General features: G+C 44.8%; 1 protein-coding gene across 3 annotated transcripts in view; it reads right to left on the reverse strand.

Annotated features, from left to right (window-relative positions):
• Positions 1-1,531: 1,531 nt before the first annotated feature.
• LOC123998007 (histone-lysine N-methyltransferase 2A-like) overlaps positions 1,532-20,860 on the reverse strand; it is a 52,709-nt gene continuing 33,380 nt past the window's right edge. For 2 of the 3 annotated variants that reach the window (XM_046302811.1, XM_046302810.1), the window contains exons 15-34: positions 20,626-20,810; positions 20,185-20,286; positions 19,950-20,060; positions 19,194-19,270; positions 17,796-18,031; positions 17,527-17,681; positions 16,234-16,371; positions 15,918-16,076; positions 15,713-15,830; positions 15,504-15,582; positions 15,246-15,406; positions 13,794-13,937; positions 10,365-13,659; positions 9,675-9,787; positions 9,412-9,543; positions 8,836-9,088; positions 5,744-5,851; positions 5,124-5,207; positions 4,573-4,702; positions 1,532-4,383 (exon numbers count right to left, since the gene is read on the reverse strand). In XM_046302811.1, the coding sequence (XP_046158767.1) occupies positions 4,108-4,383; positions 4,573-4,702; positions 5,124-5,207; positions 5,744-5,851; positions 8,836-9,088; positions 9,412-9,543; positions 9,675-9,787; positions 10,365-13,659; positions 13,794-13,937; positions 15,246-15,406; positions 15,504-15,582; positions 15,713-15,830; positions 15,918-16,076; positions 16,234-16,371; positions 17,527-17,681; positions 17,796-18,031; positions 19,194-19,270; positions 19,950-20,060; positions 20,185-20,286; positions 20,626-20,810 (6,056 nt within the window). In that variant the 3' untranslated portion in view covers positions 1,532-4,107. The remainder of the gene's footprint in view (positions 4,384-4,572; positions 4,703-5,123; positions 5,208-5,743; positions 5,852-8,835; positions 9,089-9,411; positions 9,544-9,674; positions 9,788-10,364; positions 13,660-13,793; positions 13,938-15,245; positions 15,407-15,503; positions 15,583-15,712; positions 15,831-15,917; positions 16,077-16,233; positions 16,372-17,526; positions 17,682-17,795; positions 18,032-19,193; positions 19,271-19,949; positions 20,061-20,184; positions 20,287-20,625; positions 20,811-20,860) is intronic. The other variant, XM_046302809.1, reaches the window with a different exon arrangement.

Raw genomic sequence — 20,860 nt, forward strand, 5'->3', positions numbered from 1 at the left:
TCATTGGTTCATTTTCAGATATAAATAGAACATACAAAAAACATGAATGGATAGCATACAATCATAGATAACATTTAATAATGAATAGCAAAATCACAATAATGGCTTCAGATCAAAGTCTACGTTGAGCCCGAGGGGAGCAAGGGTATTTAAATGTAAGATCCAGGCAGCCTCTCGTTTTAACAATAAGGGAGGGTGATGTGTTCGATGCCAATATAACGTAGGGATGAAATTGAGTGGTTCACTTCCAAAAAGTGGGCCGCAACTGGGTACGTTGAGTTTTTGCACATAATGGTACTACAACCCTCACTTTTAATTCACCCTTGGTTTTACCCACATCATTTTACCACAAGGACAAGTTAAGATACATAATACCGTTGATTGGGATCTGTTTCCCTGTTTGGGGGTGTTTAAGGGATCTACATTTGACATTGCATTGAGCGCAGCCGTTACATTTGTAGAGTCCATCCGGTAGAGGTGCGAATAGACACTGTGCAGGGGTTAATCAGATGAGATTTATGTCCCGCAAGAATACGACCAAGGGAGGATCCGAAAACACATTACCGATACGGTCATCGGATCTTAGAATGTGGCTGTTTGTGAACGATTCCCTTAATTTGTTCAGAGCACTTTAAATAGCGGGTAGTGAAGACGCAAGAATGCTTCTTTTTGCGAGACTGTCCTTGAAAGAGATTAAGGGACATTTTAATGTTTGTGCTTTTCTTAACTCCTTTCTGTGTTCTATACATGTGCTGTTCTACAAACCAATTTCTGTGTTCATGCAAGTGGCTGACTGGATAAGTCACACCTATCAGTAACTGCAATTTGGCAGTAAGCCCAGAACGTGTTTTGAGAACAAAAATATCTGTTTCAAGGTCTCAGCTTAGAGAAAGAAGCCTTGTGAGGTGTTGGTCTGTCATGTTATGAAATGTTATAGCCGTATATAAGACAACTGTTGGGACTGCCCCGGCAGAGTTTTTCCTGACAGACGGGAGTACTATAGTGCAATGAGTTGGTTGGAACCTTTCTAGCGCGCTGACATATAAACTATTATTCATTTAAGATTGACATTCAGTGTCCCTGTGTAAATATTTGTTTTGGATTTGCTCAATGGCAGTATTAAATCAGACAATTTTTGTTCCTCCCCTTGAATTTTCTTTGCATCTCAGCCATGTTTTTGATGCAACAGAATTGGCTGTAGGGAAAACTGTATTCAATGGGAAGCGTGTGACAGCTATCAGCCCTCAAACTGTTACATCAATAAGTTTCCTATAAAGATCAGTGTATATAGAACATCATCCTCACACGAAATCAGATCAAGGAAACTGATTTGACGTGTGTCAGATGGCATCGTACATCTCAGACGCTCAGAACAGGTGTTAAATTCCCAACCTGGCCCTCACACAATCATTATCATCGATTATCAAATGTATTATCACCAACCAATGATATTGCTGTACTTATACATTGCATGTTATATAAATGTCATATCAGCATTTGTTTATTTACATTTTCAATTGACCAAGTCTGATTTGTTCAAACATCTTAACATCTTTATTAAGCAAATAACATTATAAATAAAAAAAGTGCATAGAAAAATTAAACGGGTTTAGAAATATGTATACAATTATTTACAAACTCAGGGTTTATTTGTACAAGGTAACAAAGACAAGTTCACACATTTTCTTATGTCTTTTACACTTTGTTATACTTTAAAATAACCCTACCATATAGAACATACAGCTTTCTGAACCAGTTCTGGGAGAGATCGTCATGGTAACTTCAGGTTTCCAACTAGTGCTTTGTATGCTTCATCGAACACACAGGCCAGCTCTGCAGGACATTAAAACCAAGTTACTCTTATTATATCATCATCATCCTCTTTTTTGCATTAGTATTCTTTAACATCTGTCAGAACTACTGAGGTAGAATCCTGGCAAAAGGTTGGGGAGTGGAGTGGGCATAGAGAAACCTCCTCTGAGAAGTGTTCCCACATCAGGTTTTAAACAGAAAAGGAAGCTAGGTAAAGGATAGCCGTATCCCTGAAAACCAGATGCATCCTGTTAATGGCAAACTCTGCTATGGGTGTTAGATGATTGACACATGGGAATACAGGCTCCATCTCACTGATTGGTCGCGCAGGCAGGTGGGCTTAAGCTCTTCCTTACTGTGTATTAAATTCCAAAAGGACAGTGCTCATTTCCTTTAGATTATTATCTCTAGCTTGAAAGGTTCTCTGTGGCACGCAGATGGGAAGAATAGCATGGACTCGAATGCTTGCTATTCTTCTGTTATAAGGCCTGCCGATAATAAGGCCTGCTGTACTTTCTCCATGAAAATTATACCAGAACAAAGAAATAAAATCAAAAACAATTAAAAAAGACCTGCTTTAGAACAACGTCTTGTGTAAAGACTGAAATGTTATACACAACTTTCCTCAAACATCAAGGTTCAAATAAAAGAAAGAGGAAACAAAGTAAACAAAAAGAGGAAACGAGGGGAGGAATATTTCCCACAAGACCACCACCATTTACACTAAGCAAAGCTAGTTTCACCAGTCCAAAATCTGAACAGAAACATGAATAAATACAACTATTCTAGAGCTCAAGCATTCTCCCACTGTAAAGATGTGAACAACAGGGTGTACATTTGATTTCCTAATATGTCTGACTGAACTGACAGCGTTGTCTAAAGTTGTACGACAGCAAACGTTAAGGTGCTGAGTGCATTCTCTCCCCATCTTGGTTTTACACCAAGACATGATTCTCTCTTAAAGCCATCCTACGGAGCAACATACAGTACAGTACTGGCCTAATGCTATGCTTGAGATCTCCAGTGCACAAGGGGTGCTGTCAGTCCACAGTCGGGAATATATAGAGTTTATAACACATCTCTTAGTGGTGTAACATGGACAGTGTTCCACCCTTTGTGGATTGCGGAGAATGTAAGAGAGAGAAGTCAGTTCTTTGTTAACCCCACTGAATGTTGAGAAATACGGAGTCTGGATTTTGTTAGTTAACTAAAGACGCGCAACTGTAACGCAGCAAAGTCGTAGGCCTAATATTATTGCAAAAGGTAATCAGCATTTGCCATGATAGTAATAAAATATATTTTTAAAATAAAAAAAGATGCACTGAGGTTTCCAGCTAAACTCGTCACTCTTGGATTGGGTAGTGTTTGCAACATACAAAAATGGCGAAGGGAAAGTTCTTAAAGATATGATTTAGCTGCAGCAAACTCTTTAAGGGTGACACTGTTATCTAACCGTTTAATTGAACATAATGGAGGTCCCTTCCCCGGTCTGTGTGACAGGGGAGTGGAGAATGTATAGAAAAATAGGTATTATTTGCAGGGTCTCTGACCTAGGAGCCACAAAGTCTATGGCCCATCATATCTAGCACCATGGTTCTCTGAACAGTCAACGGAAAGCAAATATGTACAACCTGACGCATGATGAGTTCTGTGAAATACGATTTCAAATAAATAAAACTATGATTACAGGATCAAGTAAAGATGGAGATATGGCTAAGGGATCAACTAGATAGCATGGAGCCAACATGATTATGGGTGTCAAAATTAAAAATCTATCCCCGCCACCCGACAACAAAAGAAAGAATATCTCCAAGTCTAGCTTTTCTGGTCCACCCTTATTTCAACAGAAAGGACTTGACGTTATGGCGTCAAGGAAAATACCTTCATGCAACATAGAACCAGCATAACCACAACAGATGTCTGCAGGGTTTCTGTTCTCAAGAAAAAACCCACACTATAACGGTAGCTACTTCCACCCTTTCCTGTGGTGAACTTGTCCACACCTTGGCAAGTGCATATTGGTTAGAAGTCAATGTGAGCTTATGGATGCATGTCCCTGTGTGGCGCTCCTCTTCCCTCTTGCTCCCCATCTCCTGGCCCTGGTTCCTCTCCCAGTCTCTTCGTAGTGGCTCATCCTTTCCTGTATTTTCTCCTCCCCCACCTCCCAACCCAGTAAAACCTTAATTTAAGGATTTTAACGTCTGCTCTTCCCCTGTTGCCTCTGCTCTCACCCCTTTCCCTTGTGCCTTGTTCCCCCTGCAGAATATGTGGCAGTACCACGTCCTCCTCCTGCCCCTAGTTGAGGAAGCGTCTGCATTTCCGGGCCCCGCAGTTGCAGTTGAGCTTGCTTGCTGGGTCTTCGATGGGGAACTTGTAGTCGTAGGTGAGCTCCTCGCCCCGGTAGATCTTGCGCAGGGCGAAGATGACGATGTGCTTCTGGCCCTCCACGTTGATGACGCGTGAGTAGCAGTTGGGCTCGCACGAGTGGTTGATGAAGCGTGCCGCATTGCCGTGCATGGTGGCGTCCACCACGTCAAAGTCATCGATACGGAACATGTAGCAGCCGATACCCTGTGGAGGAAGGAGGGAAAAGAGACAGGGGACTTAGTTTTAGTTTAACATGTATCATGTTGGTATCAATAACATTTATTCATTCAAGCCCACAATTAGTGGATTTTTAAAAAGTCCACTAACTAAGGTCTCGTTGGCACAAACCATAGTTATGTCGTCTCAACCACACTCTGGACTGATTGATCTCACCTTGCCATCGTAGTACTTCTCCCGCTTGTCTGTGAGCACTGAGCGAATGACGATGCCGGCATACTCGATGACCATCTCCTGAGCATCGATGTTCCTCTTGCAGAACAGACCTCGGCCGTGGATAGCAGACCTACACCAGAGAGAGATGTCAAAAGAGGCCCAAGTATGAACAGTTTCCATAGCTAATCTCCTCGGCAATTAAAAGGATGCGATGATCACATTATTTATTTATTTATTATCTGATCCTGAGTCAATGGGAATTCATGTTATTCATTTTGTAGCAGAATGACATAATAGCAGAAAAGGGAGAGGCAGGAAATATAAACCATGCCTCAGTTTCTAGTTTGCTGTGATAGCTGTAGAGAACCGCAGTGACGGCTTCCTGTCCAGACAGACTGCAAATTATCTATTGTGGGGTCAGTTGGCACCCCACTGAGAAACACATGAGCTCTTCAGCCCAGAATCATGATCATAGTCACAGGCTCTGTCCATAGTATTGGCTTTGACCTCAGTGCCTCAGGGGGGGGGGTGAGGACTAGTTGTGTGCTGACCTGTACACGCCTACAGCCTCCTTAGATGTCCTCTCCAGATGTCTGAAGCGCATGGCCATGGGGAGCTCCAAGCTAGTGGCACGTCTAGGAGAAAAGGGATAAGCAAAGAAGGTGACGATGTGCTTCTGACCTTTCACTTTGAAGTCTGAGAAAAGAGTCACTAGAGACTCAGACACAAGAGGGTAGAACATATTTTTAACATTGCTTGTTAGGAGGAGGTAGTTGCAGAAATGACGGTTTTAGTCCAACCACAAAGATCACTTTAGGGGAGTTACAAATACAGGAATGGACAACATTTCAATAGTGAATTAGTTCCAGCTATAAAAACGTTTATGTAAACCTGTAGTTGTACAGCTCCCTTGTCACTCATAAGTCTGAATGAGAACATTGATATGTTATGTATACAAACTTATACATGGATCATTTGTTGATGTGAAAGTTGTTTTTTAAAGGAACAACACTTGCAGCCATGTACAACAAGTTCTAAGAATGTTCCGCGAGACAAGATCTTTCACGGACTAGCTCCTGCAGTATTTAAGCCAAAGCATCCTTTTTTAAGATGTTAGCATTTAGCGAGCTTCCTTTGCAATGGCCAGCATACAATAACTCTGTAATCCGACCTTGTGGATTTGAGTGGGACTTCATCCTCTTCCTCATCGTAGGGGTTGATGTCAGGCAGCTGGCGGTGCTGGGAAGCCAGGAAGTTGAACATGTCGAAGGTGGTCTTCCTGTAAGATAAGACAGGAACAAGGTGTCACGTTACATTTTACACTATGCAGGCTTGACTTTCTTTATCATTGTTTTCCCCCCCAGCATTGGTGTAGAATTTGGGATGTGGACATCACCCACACACTCTTCATATGTTAATGAATGGAGCAGCATAGATGTCATACAGGTCTTATTTCTAGCTTACGCAGACTGTGGAGGTGGAGATGACGCTCACATAGAAACACAACAGCCACAGCCCTTGTTCCTCTAAACCTGACAGATGTCTACATTCAAAACATACATTCCACCAATACTCTACACAGAGAGACTAGCTTCCACTTTGAAGTTGAAAACCACCTACAGAGGGGAAACCCCAGATTCTCTAGACATTTGCTAGACAGTGGTATGGGTTGACCAACTGCAAGGTAAGGACAAAGTAATACCGGTTCCCACCATTACACTTGTGGTGATGTACCAATTCTCTGAAACTTCCAAGTGAACATATTTTTATTTATTAAAACTTCTTCCAACCAATAACGCATAATTAGTGTTGCACATTTTGGGGAAAATTCAGAGGTGGAAACTTTCCGTGGAAATTAACGGGAATATACGGGAAAATATGCAAATTAATATTAACATAATTTAAAAGTAGATGTTTTTTGCATTAGATATATTTACCATATCATATGGAGACAGAAACAAACATTTTACCTTATCATAAGTAGACATAATTGCAAATGATTACCGGTAAATCCTTCCCAAAAAAAGACAAAAAAACTTGCTTACGAATTTAACTTTAATTAAACGAGTTGACTCTTCACATGGCATGATTTCAGTGAACAAAACGAAAGGGAATATTGAATGATCCATCGCATCTCCCAAAAACATTTTCAACATACATCTGTAAAATGACAGTCTAGAAACTAAAGCTTTAGTTGTCTTCCTCTCAGGCTTCCATGTCTTCTCCCTGGACCTCCTCAATGTCCACCTCTTGAACATCAGATTCTGAGGCCTCATCTTCACTATCACTTTCCAACCTTGTTAAGGATTGTTCGTTGTCAGGCTCAAAAAGCCTCAAATTTGCCCGGCTGGCCACCAATTTTTCAACCCTTGTATTGGTCAGCCTGTTGCCTGCTTTGGTGTGTGTGCTCCCAAACAAGGACCAGTTGCGCTTTGAGGCAGCTGATGTTGGTGGGATTTGGAGGATGATGGAGGCAACAGGGGAAAGAGCCTCAGATCCACAAAGCCCCTTCCACCAGGTGGCTGATGAGATATGTTGGCACGACTGCACACGGGTGCTGCTGGGCAGCTTCAATGTGGGGCTCTTATTCTTTTCACTTTTCTTGGTGACGTAGATTGCTGCTATAACTTGATGACCCTTCACATACCTAACCATTTCCTTGGCTCTCTTGTAGTGTATCCATTGTTTTCAGTGCCATGATGTCCTTGAGGAGCAGATTCAAAGCATGAACAGCACAGCCAATAGGTGTAATGTGAGGGTAGGACTCCTCCACTTTAGACCAAGCAGCCTTCAAGTTTGCAGCATTGTCAGTCACCAGTGCAAATACCTTCTGTGGTCCAAGGTCATTGATGACTGCCTTCAGCTCATCTGTCCCTTATGTCTGTGCTCTTATAGAATACTGGTTGAGGGGTGGAGATGATGTAGTTAATTATTCCTTGCCCACGAACATTCAACCACCCATCAGAGGTGATTGCAATACAGTCTGCTTTCTCTATGATTTGCTTGACCTCATCCAGCAAATGAGTAGATAAAGCATGTCTGGTTGGAGGGGTGAATGCTAGGCGAAGAACATTCAGAAATCTCTTCCAATACACATTGCCTGTGGGAATCTGAGGTGAACCAGTTGCATGCACAGCTCAAGCAAGACATTCATCAGCATTTCTCTGACTACGTTCCTCCATTGAGTCAAAGAGACTTCTGATTCCAGGAGGACCATGAGCTGTTGCTATCGATAAGGTGTCTCATCATTTTCACCTCGAATAGAAGTAGAGGGACTTTTGTCAGAGGTTGCTTGTTGTGAGCGCTGAGGGAACTTTATGCACTTGGCCAGATGATTCTGCATCATTGTTGCATTCTTCATATGATTTGGCACAGTATTTGCAAATGTGCACAACTTTTCCTTCTACATTAGCTGCAGTGAAATGTCTCCACACATCAGATCGTGCCTGTGGCATTTTCCTGTAAAGATTAGAAAATAATTGTGAGAAAAACCAAAATACAATTCCATGTACAGATAAATAGTTAAACAGATTAAACAACTCCTTTGTAAGATAAATGTTTTAAAATGAAACATGTATGGAAACGGGTGAATTAATACTTCTCAGTTAACAGGCTCATGCAAGCTGAAACCCACATGGTAGCAAAAACTAACTAGCAGAAATTGTTAACCAGTTAGAAATTATTTAAACACACTTTGCTGTAGACTACCATTTACTAAAAATCATGTTTGTCGTATAAAATATATTCCCCCCACCCAGTATTGTAATCTAAACTTACCAGAAAGCATGTAGTCCTTGGCTCAGACAGTGTAGTAGTGTGGACTCAATAGCATCACATTAATGTGTGAGATCTTGAGAATCTTGATGGAAGAGTGCACTGCACATGTGATGGAAGAATGCACTGTGCATGCAGAGGGTTGCAATTCCATTGAATTGGGGATAGTTTAACCAAAATATGCCACCAGACCTAGAATTGCCTTATGTGTATCCCACAAAAAAGGTTAATTGTTATAAGCTAACTTTTTTGATGAATTTAAGCAAAATTCCCGGGCTTAACTTCCCATGGAAAAATTCCCGGAAAGTTTGACACTTTGCAACCCTACTCATGATACCTAGGAAGTATTGGTGAAATGTTTACAAGATATGTAAGATTAATCTGTAAGACAACTCAGACTAAATTTACATTCCAAAATAATGACTTCCCTTATATTTTCTATATTTAACTTCCAGGGCCCCTGTAGTGAACAGACACCGGGACACTGACCTGAGATAGACCTCAGAGCGGGCGCATCCAGAGGGGTTGACAGGCAGGTCCTCCTCTTGGCTGATCTGTTTAAAGAAGCGGAAGGCGTGGCTATGGCAGCGGTGGGCCCCCTGGAGCTGCTCCACCAGGAAGACCACTGTGTCGTGGAGCAGGCCCAGCATACGGGCACCTGTCATCCCAGAGAAGGACAGCTGCCGAAGCCTGGCCCCCGCCCGCGCCTCCTGGACACAGTCTATCACTGCACTCCAGGCCTCTGAGGAGGGAAAGGAGGGGGAAGATGAATGGAGAAAGAGATAAGTAAGGTGTGAGTAACACAGCATAACACACAAATGTAATTAATCTGGATATTAAGCCAACATTTTGTGCTAGATGGTTTATTACACAATTTCATTCTAGCCAAGTACGAGAAGGAGTATATTTCATCATGTTATGTTTACTCATATGTAGAAATAGTGGGTATTTGTGCAGAAATCATTGCCTTGAGTACTGGGTAATGTAATTCTTTCTAAACTAACATTCTACAGATAACAGACACATGAAGTCTATTCATTTGCCCTTTCCTTCCTGAAACCTCACCCTCTACGCTGTCTGCCTCCACACTGAAGCCGTCATCGCTTTTGATCTCAAAACGGAGGTGGGGCTGATCTCGGCTGGGGGGACACTCATCGTCTGAGGGCAGCAGCTCATCATCTGAGCACGATACAGCACCTGACAGGATGGAAATACCACAGGGTATTTTCAAATCAGGCACACTTGTTTACATTGTACAGGTATAAGAAGTATCATCAGTCATCATCATACAGACATACTGTTCATAAGGCACTATTACACATAAGTACCGGAGTATTTGTTCCAGTCAGTCAGGGCACTGCGGCCCACTGCATCCCAGTTCTGTTGTTTACCTGTGTCCATCCCTAATCGAGGTATCGACAGGCGGTCCCAAAGCCCTGGCCTGTGAGGAATACAGCAAGAGAAAACACTGAAATCAACTGGATACAGGCTGTATATCACTCACTGTATGGGATACACACTTCGGTTAGGGCAAAAATGCAGTGATAATAACCGTCACCACTCATGTACCAATCTCAGTTATGACTTCAAAACGGTTTCTATAGTTACTGACCTCTACAAAGCATATTGACAGTCCTATTTCAGGAGTAAAATGCCTTGTTCCATTTGTCATATCATACTATAGGTTACTAGTAGGGAGTGGAAGAGTTTAGCATAAAGGTTAAAAATAGCCAGACATGATCTTAACAACACTGACGAGAAGAGGCCCACACTGGAAACATGAGTGACGTGCTAATAGTGAAAAAAAAATCTATTTCAATATGATTCTGACCTTTAGCATAGTTGCAGATGTAGCAAGTTAACCACTTAATAAAAAAGGAACACTACAGGAGACTCACTGGCTATCAAACATAAAGGCATGACTATTCTTGTATTATTAATTGAAAATAATATTTGTACATTTTGTCTCATTACTCATTTCATAAGATCACTGCCCTGGTAAGTTCCAAAAGACGAACCTTGTGCATTCAGAGTCACTCAAGTGCTCCTCCTTTAGCTTGTCCAGGTCCAACACACCTTTCACCGTTGGGGTTTTAATGCGAACACCCCCAGCCCTGCTGGAGACAGCAGCAAAGCTGTCTTTGGGTGTCGGCAGGTCCTCCTTAGTACTAGGGGGCTCTGGCTCTAGGAAGTCTGTCTTGGACTTCTTTGTGGCACCAATGCGATCAGAAAGGGAGGACACCCTCTTCATACGGACATGGGCACGAGGAGGGCGGGGTGTTGAAACCGCCAGTGTGGTGGCTGCAGGCTCGGGTTCAATGAGTAGTCCTGGGGGCAGGACCACAGATTTCAGGGAAGGGTTGTTACGGAATGTGGAGGGACTCAGTATGCGCGGACCGGTCCGGTTGGGGGTGTAGTTACTGGCCATGGCTTGGTTGATGATGGCTTGGGCGCTCTCAGTCTTGGTCATGAAGGAACTCCCATCCTGACCAGCAAACTCAAACTGGTCTGCAGCTTTGTCAGACTTTTTTCTCCCAGAAGTTGTGGAAGGTTCTTTCTTCTTTCTGGGTTTCTTCATCCCTGGTATAACTCCATCTGCAGATACGCTTGCGTTCTTCCTGGGTTTCTTGACTGCTGCCACTGTCCCATTGCTGTTGTGAGTGAGCAGTTGAGTGATGGTACCTGGGTTCTGAACCACAGGCGTGGCCATCCTAGGGACATGGGTTGGCATGGCTGTCCCTGGAGCCGGGGTGGACATTGTACCAGCTGGAGCTGGGGTGGACATTGTACCAGCTGCTGCCAAGGTGGCAGACAGCGCATTGCTCTGAAGAAGGCTGGCTATCTGAGTGACACAATTATAGGAGGGAGAACTCTGACTGGGCAGCTGGAAGGTGTTGCTCTCTGGGTTCTTCACAAAGATCTGGCCCAGGCGGTTGACCAGCAGAACGTGAGGTGTAGGGTCCACGTTGGGACCACCCACTTCCTTCACAGTAAGGATAGCGTGGCCAGGTAGTCCCTGAGGTAACAGCGGCTGTTGGGGCTCCAGTGGCGGCCTGGGGGTGGAGAAGTTGATAGAGATGGTGTGTCCCATGGCAGCTTCCTTCTGCAGAGACGTGGAGCTGTATCCGTTAATCATCACAGGGGCAGAGGAGGGCTGAAGTGAAGAGAGCATGGGGTGACACTGGGTGGATAGAGCATTGGAGAGAGAGCATACGGAGGGAGAGGAGGATACAATGGTAATTGCTGTGGAGACCATGGCCTGGGATTGTGTGGAGAATATAGGCAGAGAGACTGATCCATAAGTTGGGAGACTGACGCTTGATGTTGCAGACAAAATGGGATCAATTTGAGAGGACAAATGTGGAAGGGCACTGCCTGGAATAGGTGCTGATAATTTGGTACAAAAGGTCTCCATGGGTGGCAAGACTGTTGACCCTTGGGAGGATGTCAGGGGTTGTAGTGAGATGCTAGTGAGAGGTGGCCTTGAAGGGTTAAAGCCAGGCAAAGAGGACTGCACAGAGGGACTCATTTGTAAAGGGTTCATCTGTGCTACGCTGGGGTTAGGGAAGTCCGAGGAGATAAGAGAAGAGGGTTGAAGAAGCTCCAACAGGGTGCCCTGACTACTGCTCAACGAGAGATCTCCGGAACTCTCGGTCAAGTGGTTCATGTAAATGGCAGATCCATCTGTGGGCAAGACAAAGTGGCCGCTGTTAGAATCCAAGAAGAGGTCTTTTGGAGCTTGAGGCTGATGGGTTTCCATGGGAGCATCAACCTGGACAGGGACCAGTTCAGTGAAACAGGTGCTAGGGGAGGGAGGATCACACCTTTCAAGAACAAGTGGAGCCTCAGGGGCAAAGTCTAGACCGGAACCTTGGAATAAATCCTCCGGGTAGACCGTATCAGGCACCTTAGTATGGACAAAGTCTGGCAGAGTTCCTAGAAGGGGTGCAAGCGGCACTGGTTCCTGGGCTTCTAAGGTGGGGATTGAGTTTTGTTGTTCAAGAGGAGTTGGGAAGGTGTATAACTGCAGGGGAGTAGTATTCACATCAGCAGGGCTGTTTGTTGTGGATGGGTCCACTGCAGCTGGTCTTGGAGCTTCTGGGGAGATCTCAATTGGCGCAAAGGTCACACTGTCCAAGTCAGTCCCAGCCAGTTGTGCGGCATTAAAGGCTTTGGATGGATCCTGGGGTATATACGCTGGGGGAGGTTTTGTAGAGGGGAGGACAACTCTGGTTGAAGATTTGAGAGGGTTGCTAAGGGGCGACTGATCTGAAACAGGGCTTCCAGAGTCTGCACTTAGACCATTTGTCGTCATTTCTACTTCAGGCGGAACATGAATTTGAGCTGGGTTCTGAACTTGACTGGCACTCTTCAGTTTCTGAGCCCCGTCCGTGGTTGTCACGCTGGCATCACTCTCCGTCCCATCGTTCACGCCATCCAGTTGAGGGATAGATCTTGCAGAGGGAGAGGCAGGAGCCTGGGTTGGGTCCCTGGAGCCTGTGCGACTGACCACAGTCCGCGAGAAGTCAAAATAGTGCTCCATGTCCTCATCCGAGGAAGTGTTCTCCCAGTCTTGCCTGGCAGACGCAGCTGAGCGGGTTAGGGCTGTACGTGTCTTCCTCTTGCGAACCTCTGGCTCCCAGAACTCCTCTTGGTTGTCGTCGCCCTCCACGTCTATCTGGGCACCACAGTTCATGGCCACTCCCTCATTCACTAGCATCTCCTCAATCTCAAGCTCAGTCTTCAACTCGGAGCCCATGGCCACGTCAGAGTCCTCGCGGAATTGTGTGAAAGAGCCCCTAAGTGGTGAGGTGCTGTTAGGTGCAGGGTTATCCTCTGGTTCTGGGGAGGCCAGGAAGTTGTGTGGTACCTCCACTGAGTCTGACTGGTTCAGGTCGAAAGACAGCCTGGGTCTAGGAGAGTGCTGGATGGTGGGGGAGAGGGACAAGCCAGGGGAAGGGAAGCTGCCCACACAGTCTTCCCATGGTGGCTGGGGAAAGAGTCCTGAGGTAGAGTGAGTCATGTTCCCGGGGCATCGGGCAGAGGAAGCACTTCGAACTCCGACAGGGCGGGTAGAGGTCAGCAGGATATCAGTAGCCCCTAGGGGAAACAGCGGAGAGGTGGGCACGGAGGCCTTGGGATGCATGGAGCCCCCAGTGCGGAGAGTGATTATTCCAGAACCAGTTGGAGAGCCTAGGGGTGGGGAGGATATGTCCCTGCGGGTTTGGGAGTGGGGGCTGTGGCGACGGGGCCTGCGTGTCTCCTCCAGGTCACTGATGGTCAGGATGTGGTGGGGTTTGGACTTGGTAGCTCCTGCAGAGGAAAAACAGATAGAAGTAAGACAACTGAACGGACACACAAACAATCCATGCGTTCTAGGTAATATCTATAAATCGATCCAAACCTGGCAATTGTTAAACAACATCAGCCAACTACGGAACAGTTACCTGGGGAGGGCAGAGGCCGGAACAGTCCTCCAGCTGGTCTCCTGATTTTGGGCCTTGCCCCTTGGTCAGGTTTAGGGAGTGGAGCTGAGAAGCTGGGTGTAGTGGGTCGGGAATGTGGCACGTCAACCTCTTGGGCATCAGATTCTAGAGGTGAAACAACAACTCTGTTTACTATGCCACGGTTAAGTCTTTGCCAATATCCACTTTGCAGTGTAAGAAAGCCAACAGTTACACATTCACACTAATATTTTATGCTGAACAAAAATACAAACTCAACATTCAACAATTTCAAAGATTTAAATGAGAGACAGTTCATAAGGAAATCAGGCAATTTAAATAAATCCATTAGGCCCTAAATCTATGGATTTCACATGACTGGGAATACAGATATGCATATTCTGGTCAGATACCTTAACAAATAGGGGCATGGATCAGAAAACCAGTCCGTATCGTGTGGGACCACTATTGTAGCCTCATGAAGCGCAACATCTCCTTTGCATAGAGTTGATGAAGCTGTTGATTGTGGCTAAAATAGATTGCGGCTGCGCGAAGTTGCTGGATAGTGGCGGGAACTGGAACACACTGTTGTACGTCAATCCAGAGCATCACAAACATGCTCAAAGAGTGACATGTCTGGTGAGTATGCAGGCCATGGAAGAAATGGGACATTTCCAGCTTCCAGGAATTGTGTACAGATCCTTGCGACATGGGGTCGTGCATTATCATGCTGAAACATGAGGTGATGTCGGCGGATGAATGGCATGACAATGGGCCTCAGGATTGCGTCACGGTATCTCTGTGCATTCAAATTGCCATCAATCAAATGCAATTGTGTTCTATGTCCGTAGTTTATGCCTGCCCATACCCTCACGACACGATGGGGCACTCGGTTCACAACGTTGACATCAGCAAACCGCTCACCCACATGACGCCATAGACGTGATCTGCAGTTGAGGTCGGTTGGACGTACTGCCAAAGTCTCTAAAACGACTTTGGAGGCAGCTTATGGTAGAGAACTGAACATTCAATTCACTGTCAACACGTCTGGTGGACATTCCTGCAGTCAGCATGCCAATTGCACACTCCCTCAAAACTTGAGACATCTGTGGTATTGTGTTGTGTGATAAAACTGCACATTTTAGAGTAGCCTTTTATTGTCCACAGCACAAGGTGCACCTGTGTAATGATCATGCTGTTTAATCAGCTTCTTGATATGCCACACCTGTCAGGTGAATTGATTATCTTGGCAGAGGAGGAATGCTCATTAATAGGGATGTAAACAAATTTGTACACTAAATTTGAGCGAAATTGGCTTTTGTACATACAGAAATTGCTATGATATTTTATTTCAGCTCATGAAACATGGGACCAACACTTTACACATTGCACTTAGTTTTCTATTCAGCATAGCAGTGAGGGTTTGATGCAGTGTTGCATTACCAGGACTCTCACCTGACTGGGTGCAGGGGCTGTGTGCTATGGTGCTATTCTCTCCTTTGTCAGGCATCTCTTCAGCAGGTTTCTCAGGGACCGGAGGGCGGACCTCACGGATTGTACACGTGTATTTGCATCGCTGCAGTGGGTTCACCGTGCTCCAGTACCAGCGAGTACACCTGCAGAGAGGAGTTGAAAGGAAGGAAGTCAGAAAAAAAACGCATCTAAACATGCCAATTTCTGATTCATTATTAACTATGAATTGCTGCTACTTACCGGTAACCCACTGGGAAAAGTTTTCCTTGCTTTGCAGACAGCTCAGTCAGCATACCTAGCTTTTCAATCTGCAAAGAGCCTGAATTCAGAAAATAACAATGATTAGATGAGCAAAACCCATGACCCGTCCTGTGTCCACCCACTGTACTGTGATACCTGTACTCAAGGGAGCTAAAAAATAACAAATGTAATGTGTCGAGACAACATACCAATCATCAAATTGATGTTTTCTGGCTCCAGTCCGGTCAAGAACTTCCTGCGAAGACTGACCCCATCAAAGTCCACGTACATCCTCCGATTCACCTCAAACCCTTGGCCGGTGATGATCTGCAAACGAACAAGAACAATGTACACATGCGTGAGGAAACTCATTTTAAAAAACTGTCTCACTACTGAGTAGTCCCAGGACTTTACCTTGCCACTGATGAGGTCTCTGTGTTTGTAGCAGTACACCTTCTTGTCGTCCTGGAATACACAGTTGCGGGAGCGGGCACACATGAAGTGGTAGTTGCTCTGACAGGAGGTCAGACAGCAGCCCACAGTGGCACCTGTATGGTTACAGCGCTCACAGCGCTGAGAGAACAAAATACACAGACAGGTTAGATCAGTCCAGGAGGAGAGAATAGGGGTGGATAAGGCGTTTGAGAGAGACGGACGTCGGACAAAGATACACAAACTACAGCTGCTGGAAAAACAAGAACGTCACTGCACAAATAAAGTGAAGCCTCACCATGAAGCGCCCCCTAGCAACGGCACTGTGCACGTGCATCAGAGAACCATTGTCCTCCTCGAACACCTCGGCGGACCACATGGAGCAGTTGATGTGAGCCCATTCGTTCTGGCCCAGGTACAGCAGCCTGCCCGCCTCCTGAGGATCACACGGAGGAGGTTAGAAATACAGAACTGGTGGGTTACCTACTGTGTGGATTTGGTTTACTTAATTTCCTGTGAGTCACGGGCTGTTATGTTGAACAAGGGTATGAAGGCTTAGTGCTCTGAAGTCAGTGTGGTTTATGTTTCTTCCCACCATGCTGTGATTCCTTACCTCTTGGTGTTAGGGGCAGTATTTTCATTTTTGGAGAAAAAAAACGTTCCCGTTTTAAACGGGATATTTTGTCAGGAAAAGATGCTAGAATATGCATATAATTGACAGCTTTGGATAGAAAACACTAACGTTTCCAAAACTGTAAAGATATTGTCTGTAAGTATAACAGAACTGATGTTGCAGGCGAAAGCCTGAGAAAAATCCAACCTGGAAGTGCCCCAGGTTTTGCAAGCTCTGCGTTCCAATGACTCCCTATTCAGCTGTGAATGTACCATCAACGAGCTTACGCTTTCTACGTATTCCCCAAGGCGTCTACAGCATTGTGACGTAATTTTACGCATTTCTGTTGAAGAATAAGGATATATTATCGAATAGATATTAGAAAAACACCTTGAGTTTAGATTCTAAACAACGTTTGCCATGTTTCTGTCGATATTATGGAGCTAATTTGGAATATTTTTCGGCGTTGTGGTGACCGCAATTTCCGGGCGATTTCTCAGCCAAACGTGAAGAACAAACGAGGCTATTGCGCCTACAGAAATAATCTTTGGGGAAAAATGAACTTTGGCTGTCTACCTGGGAGTCTCGTGACTGAAAACATCTGAAGTTCATCAAAGGTAAACGATTTAATTTGATTGCTTTTCTGATTTCCGTGACAAGGTTGCCTGCTGCTAGCAAGGCATAATGCTATGCTAGGCTATGATAAACTTACACAAATGCTTGTCTAGCGTTGGCTGTAAAGCATATTTTGAAAATCAGATGACAGGGTGATTAACAAAAGGCTAAGCTGTGTTCCAATATATTTCACTTGTGATTTTCATGAATAGGAAGATTTTCTAGGAAGATTTATGTCCATTGCGTTATGCTAATTAGTGTCAGATGACGACAACGGGATGGGGTGTGACTACAGGTTAAGTCACTTTTGACAAGGGCTTCTCAGAAGTGTTCTGAAACCTAGTTTCATTCAGTCTTACTCACATTGGACTTGGCATCTCCATACTTTTGGCACAGTGAGCATTGCCTCCCGTCGTCCTTGGACCACCCTGTGTCTAGGTCAGCCTTGGACAACCGTCCCTCAGACTTGGATGGCCATCCCTGAGACATGGATTGGCGTCCGGCTCTTCCCCTTTTCCCTGAGGGACAAAGAACAGACAATCATACCAAAACCACAACAATCCCCTTAGGAAATTGGTCTATTCAATATTTGCTTTCCCATTGCTTTTCCTCCCCTCAGTTGTGTAAAGTACCTTTAAGTTTATTAAGCCTGAAAGCCCTGTTTTTCCTGAAGTGGAGGCCCCTGGTTGGCTCTGTGGTCAGTGGGGTGGTGGGGTGAGGCACCTCTTCTTGTTTCACCTCCAGGCGTATTACGTTCTCTGTCTGCAGGGTCCCCAGAGGGGTCCTGGACCGTAGCTCCTCCCTCTCACGCCACTGAGCGTACACATGCTCAGTGGTGGGGGGCTGAACCGCATGGGACAGCATCCCACTGGAAAGGGAATGGATGGAGAAATGGAGGGGTGAGGAGATGAAAAACAGAGTTAGTCAAGTTGTGTTAGAGTCATGCTGTGCCAGATTCCAACTCGAGTTACCAGCACGTAACTCAAATTTGGATGGTTTAAGCAAACATCTGAGTTACATGCACACAGTTACACTCAAGTTAGAATTTGACTTGGAGTACACAACTGAGACAGTGGCTCACATCTAGCTGATTATGAATACACTCATTTACATTCTCCCCAGAAGATAAGGTGACAGGCAGGTCAGGTCCTGAGCTTACCACTCTACCTTCACCACTCTGTGAATCACCCTACAATGAGCTAAATGAAGTCACTACTCTGTGTCCTCAGATGTGAACTGGGAATGTGTGAGAGAAGGGGACAGTCCTGTTTTTAACATCCAGAAGAAGAAAAGAAAAAAATAATTGTAAGACTAACTTCTGTAACATTGGATTTGAATGACTGTTCCCCACTTTAAGGTTGTTGTTGACAGTATAGTATCATTTAAATCAACTCATCATCATTTCCCATCAGGATGTGAACAACAGGGGTGTCATACAAATGTGTGGAAAACCAGAAAACATAAATCAGTTGCTCCACTGAATGTAGGCTTATGCTGCTTCATGGGAAAATACATAAATCACTGCAGGGAAGTAGTGAAGCAATATGTCACAACCCAACGTTAAACTGGAATTTCATAGAAATGTTCACATGAGTCAATATCTGATGACTTAAAACATGGCAACTTCTTCAACCTATGTGGTAAATCCCCAAATCCCAATGTCTGAGAAATAACTCCCAGACAGATAACCTTCTAAGAGCCTTGGTTAATCGTACGCAGAGTTCACAAGCATAACAAAAAACAGGTTTAACAGACAAGGACAGGGATCATCAACTAGATTCAGCCACGGGTGGATTTTCTCTTGAGAAGATGGTCAGGGGGCCGGAACATAATTACACATCATTTGTAGGACTGCAAAATGATCGCAAGATCCCCAAACAGATATAATAATTTGACTAAAACAGCCATTTCAAAACATACATTTGTATAAAACCACTTATTTCTCTTTTATGCACGGGAAATAAAATCACTGTGGGCCACCAGTTGAGATACCCTGAACTAGGAGATACGAGGAGCAGATTGCTACTCACATAGGCAGGTCTTTGGATCGGGGGTCCCACACTTTGGGGTCCTGACTGTTGAACCAGTTGAAGACCTCCTCCAGAAGCTACAGAGAGAACAGTGAGGAGAGGGTGAATCTACACTCCTCTGTTGGCCATTTTAAAACATGTACTGCTTTTTTCTTTCCAATAAACATTACAAATGGACTTGGATTCAACCATCTTCTATGACTTTAGTTTGAACCAAGTGAACCTATGACCACCAGGGGAGTCATGGCCACCAGAATCATAGCGACCCATAACTCATTCCCAATTACATACCGTTCTGCTGACTAGACAGCCATATGGAACAACTTAAGACACCACAAGACATTTTCTGAGGACTGATGTCACTGACTGAGTACAGACCATGCATTGTGTTAGGATGAGGGTATTCAAGGGTCTGTGTTGTCAAACTTTATGAAACTACAGTCTGTACACAATGTTTCAAAATAAGTAGAGAATGTCTCAAGCAAGATGAGCGTAAATAGCTGTGTTCACAAAGTGCAGCCAAGTGTAGTGAGAACATTTGTTTATCCGTTTATTATCACGCGTGTGTGCTTTTAACAAAAAAGCTGTGTTTATGTAGCTAAAGTACAGGACAAACGCGATAACATTGCAGAAGACATCGTTCAACCAACTGTTTTTCTGTCATACTGAAAGTACTGTGCTTGCAGCAACACGATCAAGTAAATACTTCAGATTAGTTTCCTCCCAGAATGTTGCTGTCTGAGTACTCAGCATTACCTTCAAGTAGTAGGAGCGGGCCACGGCTGTGGGCCTTTCATCTTCCGGTAGAGACTCCTCCTGGTCCAGACGCCTCCGCACCACTTGCACCACATCTTCATGGAATGATTTCTACAACATAAATAGACATGGAAATATACAAACATAGTTATTTAGCTGACACTACTCACTCATCTTCCTTTGAAATCTGAGATCCTGTCCTGCCAATTCAGATGCTATATAGATAGACACTGACCAGGGTGGTGTAGAGGCCTTTGTCAAACTTCTTGCCCACAGCACGGAGGTCACAGGCTGGCAGGCCCTCCGCTCCATTGTCAGGGACAACCTGGGTCACACACTACGAGGGGAATAAGGACAAATTTAGTACGCTACAGAGAAAAAAAACACTGAACATATAGCCACACAAGCACTTATGTGCAACAGTTCAAGAGGAACAGGCAAATATTCCTAGCAGATCTGTCTGCAAATGTACATCTGATATCAGCTAATAAACTTTTTTTTAAAGTGGAGAGTCGTTGCACTCGTTCTTTGAAATTATTTCTTCAGAAAAGCCACATCAAAACTAGACTACAAGTCATGGTAGGTGTTAAAAAGCCTGTTGCTATTTTCAGCCTGCGCATCCTGTCTCATTTAGCATCCTGTGGTAAGAAACATTGTACGGCCTGGTACCTCTCACCTGTGAGCAAGCAATGAGGTGCTGGGTGAGAGTGGAGGTGAGCAGGCAGGCCAGCACCTTCTCTATCCCGGCCCTCAGCTCCATGTGGAGCAGCTCTCTCCAGGCGCTGGGCTGGGACTGGCTGCAGGGCCGGCAGGAATACGCCACACTCTCTGGCAGGCTGGACAGAATCTCATACAGGTCACCTGGAGGGGAGGAGAGCGGAGAACAACCATAAGAACCATTCCTTGGCACT

Source organism: Oncorhynchus gorbuscha, linkage group LG15 (assembly GCF_021184085.1).
Source record: "Oncorhynchus gorbuscha isolate QuinsamMale2020 ecotype Even-year linkage group LG15, OgorEven_v1.0, whole genome shotgun sequence".
In the NCBI taxonomy this organism is placed as follows: Eukaryota; Metazoa; Chordata; class Actinopteri; order Salmoniformes; family Salmonidae; genus Oncorhynchus; species Oncorhynchus gorbuscha.